Source organism: Schistocerca piceifrons, chromosome 5 (assembly GCF_021461385.2).
Source record: "Schistocerca piceifrons isolate TAMUIC-IGC-003096 chromosome 5, iqSchPice1.1, whole genome shotgun sequence".
NCBI lineage: Eukaryota > Metazoa > Arthropoda > Insecta > Orthoptera > Acrididae > Schistocerca > Schistocerca piceifrons.
This window is the reverse complement of record NC_060142.1, coordinates 588,532,650-588,544,870: the sequence shown is the minus strand read 5'-3', so window position 1 is coordinate 588,544,870 and position 12,221 is coordinate 588,532,650. Positions and strand designations below refer to the sequence as shown.

The 12,221-nt window shown below is 41.7% G+C and overlaps 1 protein-coding gene across 2 annotated transcripts in view; it reads right to left on the bottom strand.

Annotated features, from left to right (window-relative positions):
- Window positions 1-6,391, bottom strand: part of LOC124797913 (importin subunit beta-1) — a 50,138-nt gene extending 43,747 nt beyond the window's left edge. Inside the window, exons 1-6 of one of the 2 annotated variants that reach the window (XM_047261043.1) lie at window positions 6,203-6,391; window positions 5,853-5,911; window positions 909-1,091; window positions 624-824; window positions 398-550; window positions 89-238 (exon numbers count right to left, since the gene is read on the bottom strand). In XM_047261043.1, coding sequence (XP_047116999.1) covers window positions 89-238; window positions 398-550; window positions 624-824; window positions 909-1,091; window positions 5,853-5,911; window positions 6,203-6,266 — 810 coding nt within the window. In that variant the 5' untranslated portion in view covers window positions 6,267-6,391. The remainder of the gene's footprint in view (window positions 1-88; window positions 239-397; window positions 551-623; window positions 825-908; window positions 1,092-5,852; window positions 5,912-6,202) is intronic. The other variant, XM_047261044.1, reaches the window with a different exon arrangement.
- Between the last annotated feature and the right edge of the window lie 5,830 nt (window positions 6,392-12,221).

The following is a 12,221-nucleotide window of genomic DNA, read 5'->3' as shown; positions in this document are numbered from 1 at the left end:
ACAAAAACTCAACTATACAACAGAAAGAAATCAATTTTTCAGGGAATGCCATGGATTCATTAACTTTCGGACAAATGAATGCACTTACTGGAAACAATGCCTGCCCCATGTATGGCTCCATATACTGGTAATAAAGTGACATTATCTTCACCAGACACTGAAGAGCTGCAACTCGCACTTGAGTATCCTGTGATTGGGTGGCTTCACACACAACCTCCATGATGAAGTTCCTCTCCGACTAAAAAAAAAAAGGAAGAATGGATGGTTTGAGTGCACAAGAAAAATTACATTTTATAAATCACAATAGCAAGAAATCTTGAGCTTTGTATCTATGCCTATCAGGTATACCATCCAATCATTACCAAATGAAGATAAAATACTGTCTTTTTTTACAAACCTCCTTGTCAAAATTTGCTCGGGTGAATTCCAAAGAGTTGAGAAGAGCAGTCGTTGCAGCCAATCTGACTCTGTTACTTGGTTCATTTTGCCTCATTCCATGAATTATTGCAGTAAGTATGTGATTAGATTGTGAAACCAGCACTTCATGTTCCTGAAAGTAAACTGGTTTATTAGCTATGAATTTTACAGCAGATACACGAAGAATACAAAATCTGAATACTTACAATATCTTGGCATATGTAACCTATGGCTTCGAGTGTTGCTTCCTTCATCATTTCTGTACTCGTTGCACTGATAACATTATTAACCATAATGCCAATCAATTCTGGCCACTGCCCAACAGGTAATTCTGCAACTGCCACGTAGGCCACACACTGAGCAGCTGAACTTGGACGGTTATTTTCAGTTCCTAAAGCAGCTAATATCTAGAAAAGTAAATTCAATAATAACGAATATATCAGTACTACTTCAAACATCATGTCTCTAATCAAGAAGGCAACACCACTCACATTCTTCTTAATATAACTTCTGGTCTCCTCTGGAAAACCAAGCCACCTCTGTTGGTACTGTGTCTTAAGAGCAGTGTCCTTGGATGTAAGAGTATTCTTGAGCTGCAGTCCAGCTGCCATTCTCGCCACCGGACTATTGCCACCATGATGCAGTATATCTGATAAGGTTTTCAGGAACTCACCCTAGAAGAAGTAAAAAGATTGCACAGCACTTTTTCTCTATTGCACTTGATAAGGGCAGTTAGCTCTTGTTAACTACGGGCACATAGGTTTTTTTATCCTTTTGAGCAATACTGAGAAAATTTTCAAAAAGATACGTAATTAATGTTCTTTCAAATAATGTGTATTTTGTCTTAAAAATCAGCTCCTCTTCATACAAACTACTTGGCCTGAAAGTGATCCTTATTTTTACATTTACAGTGCCAAACTTGACCAAAACAAAAATCAATCATTAGTTGCATATAGTAATCTGTTGATAAGCCCGCCCAGTTAGCCATGTGGTCTAACGCATGACTTCCCGGATTGGGAAGGAGCGCCTGGTCCCCAGCACAAATCCGCCTGGTGGACTTGTGACGAGGTCTGGTGAGCTGGCCAGTCTGTGGACGGTTGTTATGTAGTTTTCCATCTGCCTCGGTGAATGCAGGCTGGTTCCCCTTATTCCGCCACAGCTCCACTATGTAGGCGATTGCTGCAAAAACAAGTTCTCCACGTACGCATACACCACCATTACTGTACCACCCAAACATAGGGGTTACACTCGTCTGGTGTGAGACATTCTCGGAGGGGTGGGTGAGGGGTCCACCGGGGGCCGAATCGCACAATAACCCTGAAAGAAGTGAGGGGTGAAGTGGACTGCGGTAGTCGTCGTGGACCACTGCGGCTGCGACGGGGACCGAGCTTCTCCATCATTTCAAAGCCCCCGGTTAACATACAATACAATCGGTTGATAAACGTTTTGTAGAAATTTCACACACCAATTTTCAATTAACGGTTCACATATTTCTTAAGATTCAAAATTAACTTACCATTCCTCACAGCATACAATTCATCAATTCTGAACTACTTGCTTAATGTTGTCACTGCCAAATGCCACGAGAAAAACCACTCTTTTGTGTTTTGAAATATGATGACCCACATATATAAAAATTCTCCTTACCACCTTATGGAATACATCATTAAAAAAGGATTCTTTTAAATGGTATAGTCACAGACATCTCTCACACATCACGGTCTTTGCAGGTTTCGATAGTAAGATATTTCAGATTATTTTAAATTACAAAAAACTTTACTTGTCAAGCTCATAAAATTATATTACTAACTTAAAATCTTACATTTTTGTCTTCTTAGACAGTAGTAATACCCACTACAGTTATTATGATGCAGCAAGATCCTAGAGATTTTATTGACTGTTTAGCAGGAGGAATACCACACAGTGTGAAATGATGCCATGGCATTTGATAACAAAAACAAAGTGGTGATGCTTTGCTGTATGTGAACTCCAAACATCTCAATATAAACTGTCTCCATTTGAAACTGAGACCGGAACTAATGATATTAGCATTTCATTGATTTAGTGGTTATTAAAGCTAATTAACTAATACCTCTTCATACCTTTCAAAGCACCTTTCCTCATTCAAAGTGTTACAAATGTGTGCCTAACTCTGAGATGGTTTTCACTATTATGAAGAGTAAACATTATTTATCCAGCTCTTAGTGAAGTTGATGTATAAAAAAAAAACCTTTATTACTTGTTTGATTAAATTTTTGCTATGAATAATAACTAAAAATGTGTGATAGCTATTCAAACAAAACTGTCCAATACTCATGAATACACATTTTCAACAGTTTGCTTGCAATCACAAAAAGTTTGTGATACCAATAGAGTGAACTTTAATAGGAGCCTAAAAAATTAATTGTGACCTACTCCTAGTACAGTACTCCACAGATGGATTTCTTAGACGAACCAAAAGATGCACATGTTAACAAGTATGTCACACAAAGCTACATAATACCAGAGTTCAACACAGCTTCAGTAGCATGAACTGTCTAAAAACTCCACATGAACTGTTTCTGTTCTGCCAAGCCTTGGCTAAACTGGTCTGTTAGTTATCTTATGCAGTTTAGTATGTACACACGTAACTGTGAAAAGCTTTGTAAATATTTAATATATAATTTTATTGTTCTGACATGTTCCACATCCTGAATACTGTATCTAATTTAATCACAACCCACATAAATTAACAATTTTGTCTTATCATACATCCAAAAAAGCAGTGAAACCTTAGGAAGCTAATAACTACCGATCACTTAAGTGTCTCCCAAAAATAACCTAAAATTCATTTGCCCAAGTTTTATCTAATTAACACTAAGCTGTGACTGTTAGAATTATACTTAAGGATCAGCACATATTAAATCATACATTAGAGCATAATGAGTGGAAAAATTTATTATGTTTGTTTACTGTATGGAAGTACCTATGGAGTAAACACAAATACTCAATACTCGACTGATGTTTAACTTCAAGAAATGGTAACTGCTCACTATTCTGAGAATGATATGAAAGAAAATGTAAACAACTTCAAAATTACTGATGTTACAACGATGAAACTGATGCCACTGTAAAGGTCTCTTCTGTTCTACCATTTGGTTTTATGAGAAGCTAAAACATATTTTTTAAACCAAATGAAATTTATTTTTCTTAAATACGTTCCTTCTATGTAGGCCAATGAATATAAATGGCTGAAATTACAAAATGAGAGTGAATTTGTTCTAGTGCAATCGCTTTGTGTAGCATTACTTTTCTCCTTTTTTAAACAAAAACAGAGATATGTTGATTAAAATCATTCTTATGCAGCAGTCTGTTTTCAGTAACTTTTCCTTTAAATATATCTTCAGGCATATGGTATGTTAGGAGTAAACATGTTATTAAATTCTCATCAAGTATAATATTACGGCTTGTTTTGGATGGACAGTACTGATTTCAGGTTTGTTATTAAAATATTAGCGTTTTTATGTATTATAATGACCATGACAGCACGGATTTTTCTAAACAGTTCCCACATCAAAAATATTTCTTTTCCGTATGCACCAACTTTTTTCATAACAGCTGAGAGCGAATCCAGCTAAACTTTATGAAAGGCTGTCCACACACAGCATTTGTGCACAATCCAGTGCAGATGCTGACAATTTGTCTTGTCCAATTGGAGACACCTATGAGAAAGTAACAGACAGTCAAATACAAGCTCTTAACCATATAATTCCCATATCATTAAACATGAAGTTTTTGCATTGTGTCGATGGCCTTTCATTTCCCAAGAGTACCTCACATTTGAATTACCATATATATGTAACTACAGTTTTGCACTAAATTACTGCACACATACTAAATTTCACATAAATACAAAATCTTGCCAGTGACAATGATACGTAGTGTATCTCACAATCTTAATTTAAACTGCAAAGAGGCAGTTTCATTTGCCACATGCAATCATGTTTTACCCAAACCACTACTGCTTTGTCTCATAAGCTTGCATGTTCCCAGTTGGTTGCCACTCTACCATTCACAATGCCAACCATCACTCTCAGGAAAAGCAGCAGTAGTTAACATACAAGACAGTGTATGGATAGCACATGGTAAGCTTTTACTATAAAGCACTCCCTACAGTCCTCCTTTAACTCCTCTTCTGAATGACTTCTTTATTGGCCCGTTCACCACATGCCTGTTTTTAGCTGTCTTCCATTATGTCAACTGGGACTGACGTACAGTCTTTGTGTTCTATACTTTTGACTTGGGCGCATATGACCCCAGTTGTTTTTAGCGCCCTAAAGCAAAATGAAACCAAACCGAAGTTCATTAACACCCGATTTCAAAAACTAAGCGAGCAGCATAGCGCAGTGGTTAGCACACTGGACTCACATTCAGGGGGACAATGGTTCAAACCCATGCCTGCCCATCCTGACAAGACTTTCTGAGATTGCCTTAAATCACTGAAGTGAAATGCTGGAATGGTGCCTTGAAAAGGGCATGGCCACTTTTGTTCTCCATCCTTCCCTAATCCGAGCTTGTGCTCCAACTCTAATGACCTCAATGTCAATGCAATGTTGAACATTAATCTCTTATTCCTCATCCTCAAAATCTACATTGTCTCATTTATAACACATTTCATCCAATGATTAAAAATTATATTCAAACAGTTTACAATAAGTAACAAACAGACAGCACAACATTTAAGAAATGTTATGACACTTATCTGGGGGAGAATGCTGGTGTATCAAAAGTAGTGTAGCACGTAACTGTGAGTGACAAATAAATTACAAAATAGCCAGCACTGCTGGTGTGGAGGAATATATTGAGACGTGAAGCTTTATGAACAGATCTTCACAAAAAGGATGATTCTAAACATCAAATAATTACCTGGGGCTATAAATAAGTCAACCATTTGTACAGCATAAGCACTCCACAGAGATCTCATACTACTAATACTGCACAATGAGAGTATTAATAACATCCATGAATACAATATCTATCCAAAGCAATATGGATTCCTATAACAGGAGTTCATTAGAACAAGCACAGACGATAAAGACTTCAGAACTAAAATCTGACCACTGTTCCACTCAAGAAATTATTCTAATCGTCAGGTGGGCATGAAATGGCTACGAAAACATGTACTAGGAAACCTAAGTTTTGTTATCTGTCTGTAGACTTACTGTAAACCAAAACTAGTGTGTAGCAGATTCATCTACACTTATCAAACTCATCCATATTGACAGATGTTGTGCAGTGGATTGATTATCATAATCTGGTCACATACAATAGTATGAGGGTCGCCTAAATGTTAGTTTGTGTACAAAGCAGTTTACAAACAGTTTCAAAAACTTTTGAAGTATACCAGTCTACAAGAAAATACTGAGATTGCTGGAGAAAAGTCATGGTTTGCATACCAAATTTGTTTGTGCCGCTTGTTCCAGATAATTTTGTGCCTGTTCCAATTCAGTTTTATCTAGAAACAGAAAGAGAAAGTACGTCAAAAGCAGTCAAATATTGTCCATTAGGTGACATTGACGAAAATAAAAAAAATGATTTCTTCTGAGTTATACATGAAAATGCAATGCATTACATCGCAGAAGAAAGTTTGGTGGTACTTTCATCACCCAAGCATCAACTTTAAAAAAAGAATTGTAAAATATCTCTTCCCTCGCCCCATGGCTGAATTGCCATGAGACATCATCAACGAATTTGAACGAATATCACTACACACTTTTAAAGACGAATTGCTTATTTCAACACATACCTGGCGAAACAGTCTTCTCCAACACTTGAATTAGTTCCATTGTAACTTCGGGATTCATTTTCATTCAATTACGATCTATATTGTCAATTTCTAATCAAAATTTAACGCGAATATTGTCTCCCGTTTCCACCACAACCGGCAATCACCCACATGTAAATTGTACCACTGCGCAAGAATCCAACGACGAACGCAGTTGAAGAATCACTAACATATTTTGGAAACCCATAAAATCGAAGTTACACCCTTATATTTACGTCATATTTTACTAACATACGCTCCAATTCGGAATACGTGATTCAGAAAGTATCCAATCTTGAAATACAACAGGTACTATATTTTTGTAACTATGAATCACAGAAAGTAGCAATATGAAAAATTTCGCGCCATCAAGTCTTTGATCAAACAATCGATACAATAAATTAATTCCTTAGTGTACTAAACATTATAATGCATTCTAGCACTTCGAAAAATTTAGGTAGAAATTCAAATGAAAAAAAAAACCACTCCAAAGTTGCAAGTCAATGGTACGACAAGTTGCTGGTAACGCAAAAACGAAATGTACGAAACAAATAGATACGTGTCTTTTTGTTGGGAAAATATAACAGTGGAAAGACATTACACAATCTTAAATTCCTTCCATCTTCACTCAGTAATACATGACAGCTGTTTCTTCTATTTAGGTGTACTATATTGCTGCAGATTCATCATCGGGAAGCACATCATCCATGCCGTACGTACTTACTTACGTTAGATTTGTACAAATAACGAAACAGTTATTTTTTCTGAAAACTGTATTTAACTTTATTGTTTTACTGTTTATATTGCATGATTTTATTCAATACAAAAGTTTTTCTCCGTTGAATAGGCTTACATTTACCTTACCCTACTTAATTAAGCTTGACAAGGCAGCACGCGCTTGAATATTGAGCTCGTGACGATGAGTAGTTGATAGTGTAATAACTGTCAATTACGTTAGTATTACACCACAAGGAAGTTAATTAGAACTAATTTCATCTTATCTATTGAAGGTTTCACTTGTTTCAACGTAATTCTCAACACCAACAACAAAAATCTGAAGGGCCCGTGTCTGCGTACTTTAGATGTAGGTTTTTATACAAATTTAAGACGTTTGAGTAAGTATTAAGTGAAGAATTTAGGTAGTTTTCGTTACACATATATTTAATAGTGCCGTATCTGGTCGGGGAATTAAAGGTTTTTAGTACTATCTTCTATTTCTTTTCAAAACGCGTTAAGGCCCTGTCGCTCATGCACTATCTTAGGTCTAATTTTTCGGGTATACAAGTTTTGAGTTTTAACGTTATTTTAAGTGCATTACGGTACTATATTAATAGAATGCATATATAATAGTGGTACACCTAATTTTAAGAGACTCTTGAGATATGTAGTTAATAGAACATTACTGTTATTGTCTAGATGAATTTTGTAACTAGATTTTAAACCTCCATAAGTGACAAGACAGTGTTTGAGTTGCCATAGGAAAGTTAGTTCAATGGTTCTACGTTCAAAGGCTAGGAAAGCAGCAGAACAGGAAGTGAAAATTACAGCACTTAAGGCTGAATTGGATAGTACTGGGGAGTGGGGAGGAGCTGACGAGGTTGGGGGGGGGGGGGGGATATTGACTACAAATGGGAAGTGGTAGTAAGGAAAAGGGGCCACAGAAAAAGAACAGTATCTGACAGTTTCATCATTGGCACAAACAATAAATTTGCCATGATACCTCAGTTAACCAACGGAGAGGCTCAGGTAGATGTAACTGTAGTTTATACTCAACACACTTTCACCAGGAAACCAAGTGTTTCAAAAAAAGTAGAAAGAACGAGGAAAGTTCTGTTGCTAGGTAGTCGCCATGGAAGAGGAATGATCAGACCCAGCTGAACAGTTCTATCAGGAGAGTCAATATGGAGTTAGATCAGCTGATTTTGGTGGAAACATTGACAGGCATAGGTTTGGCTCCTGTTGATGCTATAGGTAGCTGGGACTTCACAAGGCATGCTTTGCATCTCAATAGAAAAGGGAGAGGCAAACTACCCAGGGCAATAGCAAAATCTTTAGAGGGGTGGCGTGGTGTGGGGGGGACACTGAAACTCGTGGGAGAACCTCTTTATTAGGCTAAGATCAGTGTCCAATGATTCAGTAGTGAATGAAATAAAGCTTAATGAGAATCTCAGAAAAGCAGGTACTAAAGATGTAAAAATATCACAAGACTCTCATAAAATTACAGTGAAAAATAATATTAGTATATCACAAGATTCTCATAAAAGTACAGTTAAAATAGATTTAGTATATTGCATCAGAATATCAAGGGATTAAAAAACAAAGTAGTTGACCTTCTTGTTTGTTTAGAATATTCAGAAACTGACTATACCGGCAGACGCCAAGCCGAACAGATGCACCACCAGCAGTAGCAGCTATAGCAGTTGTCTGATATACAGTAATTTAGTTTCTGTTTTTTTTTTTTTGTTTTTTTTTTTTTTTTCAAGTGGTTCTGCAGAGAAGTGAACTACATCTGTGTGTTTAACTGTGTAGACTAGTGGTTAACTAATTACTCTAACAAGCGGACGCCACGACATCGGGAACGCGGATTTACTGTAAACTTCGTACACTCGTAGTACTCCATGAGGACAACAAGATGTGTAAGCAGTAGCGCGTACTTCTCAAGCGTTACAGCGAAAATCGCAAAATAATTTCGGTCGTCGAATATATATCTGTGCGTGGCCATTGTAACCTGAAGCGTCTGCAGCTGAATGGTGACGGTACGTTAGCTCAGCACAGTCTGCCTTCGGCAGAGCAACAAAGCGGACGCGTCCGTGTTGACCGCGTGCGGAGCGCGAGCTCGCCTTGTTTACTTTCTGACCGCCGTTACTTAAGTGCCGGCATCCGTGTAAGATCTATGGCGAACCGTTACCGTTAATCTACACTCCGATTTACTTTCTGCAACGATTATGCTCGACCCAAACGTTTTCTGCGAGAGGAAGTGAAGATCCCAGCGACCGATATTATCGGCATACATTTGTCAATCGTGAGCAGCACGGTCTATGTTAAAATCGTTAACGACGCGACTTGCGAACGCATCCTACGTGAGACCAAACAGGGGCTCCGCTTCAATCATGCTGATGGCAATGTGGGAGAGATAACCGTCGACCACGCAGGCTTAGGTATGCGAACGATACGCATTTTCGAATTGCCATTCGAACTTCCTGCTGAGGAAGTCGTCGCGGCACTCCGCCCATACGGCACAGTCCATGGCCACATTGCGGGGAAGTGGACACAGTTTCGGACGTATCCTGCCCTAAACGGGGTCCGACAGGTCACCATTGATCTCCGAAGCCACGTCCCGCCCTACTTACAGATCGGCGGATGCCGTGCAATAATTATATACGACGGCCAGCGTCGGACCTGTTCCGGGTGCGGCAAAGAAGGCGACCTTAGATCCGAATGCTTACAATTGCGTATTACGCAACTTCCAGCTCCCGAAGAACCACCCACGTCGCAATCTACAGTGCTACCGGTGACCTACGCCGCTGCTCTAGCTTCTTCTACCGCTTTGCAACGACGCCCGGGCGCCAACAACGACGCCACCAACGAGCCCGACCAGACACCGACGGAGAGCACCTCAGACGCCTCGCCGCCTCGGCCGGCCATCGACGCCGCTCCGACGATGCTGACGCAACCAGACGCTGACCCTGACCTCGGAAACACGATGGAGATCGACTCGCTCATCGTGCCTACAGCGGCCTTCCTGCCAGAGCGACGCGACTCCCTTCCGTCGTCGGACACGGAGGGTCGCACAAAGAAACAACGTTCTCCGAAACGTCGCAAGCGAAGACGTCGCACAGTTTCCGGCCAAGAGGAGACTTTACAAGTTGAGGAGGCCGCAACTGTCGACCAGCACGAGGCCCCAGAACCCGCTACTGCTGGCGAACACGTTATGAGCGCAGTGTGCCTGCGCCCCGTGCTGACGCTGAACTAAATCATGAACGTATCACAGGCGACACTACACCACACACCATTACAACGTCTTCTGCAAACAAAATGGACGATACACCAGTGCCCACTTCCATTGCGTGGCCCGAGGAGGAGGTCAAGGAGCAGGACCCGTTACGGGACCCTGCGCCATCGGGGCCGAACCACTAATCAAACTCTCCAGGAACCCCTGTGGGCCAGCGGGATAACGTTCTGCTGCGACGCCTGAGCCCTTGCGCGGACGTCTGAGTGGACCAGTCTCCAGCAGTCTGCCACCAGGCCTACCGGGTAGCAACCATCAACACCAACAACATCCGTTCCAGGGTGAAAATCCGCCATATGCAGGAGATGTTCTGGGCTTTGGATATTGATTTCGCCCTTCTGCAGGAAGTTCACTTGGCTACTCTGCCGCATATCAATGGCTATACCGCCCACGCCTCCGCGAGTGATCCTATGGGTCGCAGAGTGGCCATCTACGTCCGCCACAGGATTTCTGTGACCGACGTAGCCTTCCTTCCATCAGCTCCAGGCATGGCACTCACTGCGATGGGGACACGCATCATTAATGTCTACGCTCCCTCAGGCACTGACCGACGGCATGAAAGAGCCCAGCTTTATTCCGAGGAAATCACTCACCTGTTTTTAGGGCGTTATGACCACTGCATGCTAGGAGGTGATTTCAACTGCGTTCTGCATCCTAAAGATCAGATTCCCCACTATACTACATCCCAGGAACTACGTATAGTGGTGCAAGACCTCCTGCTTCACAATACCTGGGAAGTTCAACACGGCGACTGTTCTGGCCATACCTTTCTTACCAGTCATTCCGCAAGCCGACTAGACAGGATATATGCCTCACAAACTCTTAGATCTGCGATATGGGGCGCCGAACACTGGCTGCTAGCCTTTTCCGACCATTGCACTTATATCTGTATGGTCCTCCTTCCGCTGCAATCAGTATGGCGCAGCCGTGCGCCATGGAAACTCAATACTTCTCACCTGCATGACCTGGCATGTCGCCAACAAGTCACTGAAACGTGGACAGCCTGTGATCGACGCCTTCCCCGCTACCGCTCGACATTGACATGGTGGTTGGACTGCGCCTAGCCGGCGATCCGGAGGACACTAATGAGATACAGGAAGGACATGGCTGACTGGCATCGCAACACCGTTGACTTCTATTATGCGATTCTCCGAGATCTGGACGCTCAACCGCCAACCCCAGACAACCAGTTGGAACGGCAAAGAACTAAGGCGAAGATAATTGCGCTGGCACGCCGGAAATTGCAAGGGGTGGTGATACGGACGCGACGCCACGATCACGCGGGTTTAGAAATTCCATCCATGCATCATATAGTGTCCGACGAACGACGGCGTCGTCGGCAAATCATCAGCACTCTGACCACGCCTCGTGGCACGCAGGTGACCACTCAGAATGACATCGTCCACGCATTCGTCGAGCACTACCGTCGTACTTACAGTGAAGAAGATGCAGATACGGCAGCAGACGACTCCATTTTGCATTACGTCGCGTGCACCCTCCCCCACACGGAGGCGAATGCTTTGAGAGTGGCGGTCACGCGAGACGAAGTCAACAACGCAATCGCCAAGGGCGCTGTCAACAGATCGCCCAGCATTGACGGCTTGCCGATTGAGTTTTGCCGTACCTTTCGGGACCTCATGGCACCGCGGTGGACGACTATGTATCAAGAGCTGATGACATCTGACGAAGCAATCCCACCCACCTTTGCTGAGGTCATCATCATACCAGTACACAAACCAGCCCCTGGTTCGATGGTCACGAGTTACAGACCGCTCACCCTACTCAATGCCGATTACAAGATTTTCGCGCGCTTACTGACAATGCGGCTCCGAACAATACTCCCTCATACCTCTCGCCAGAGCAAACGACGCCTGGAGGACAGGTTAACATACAGACTGACACAGGGGAATGCCGCGACTTAATTGCGATGGCGTCAGCTTGCAGACTCCGTGCAGCAGTCGTCGCTATAGACTTCGACAGCGCCTTCGATAA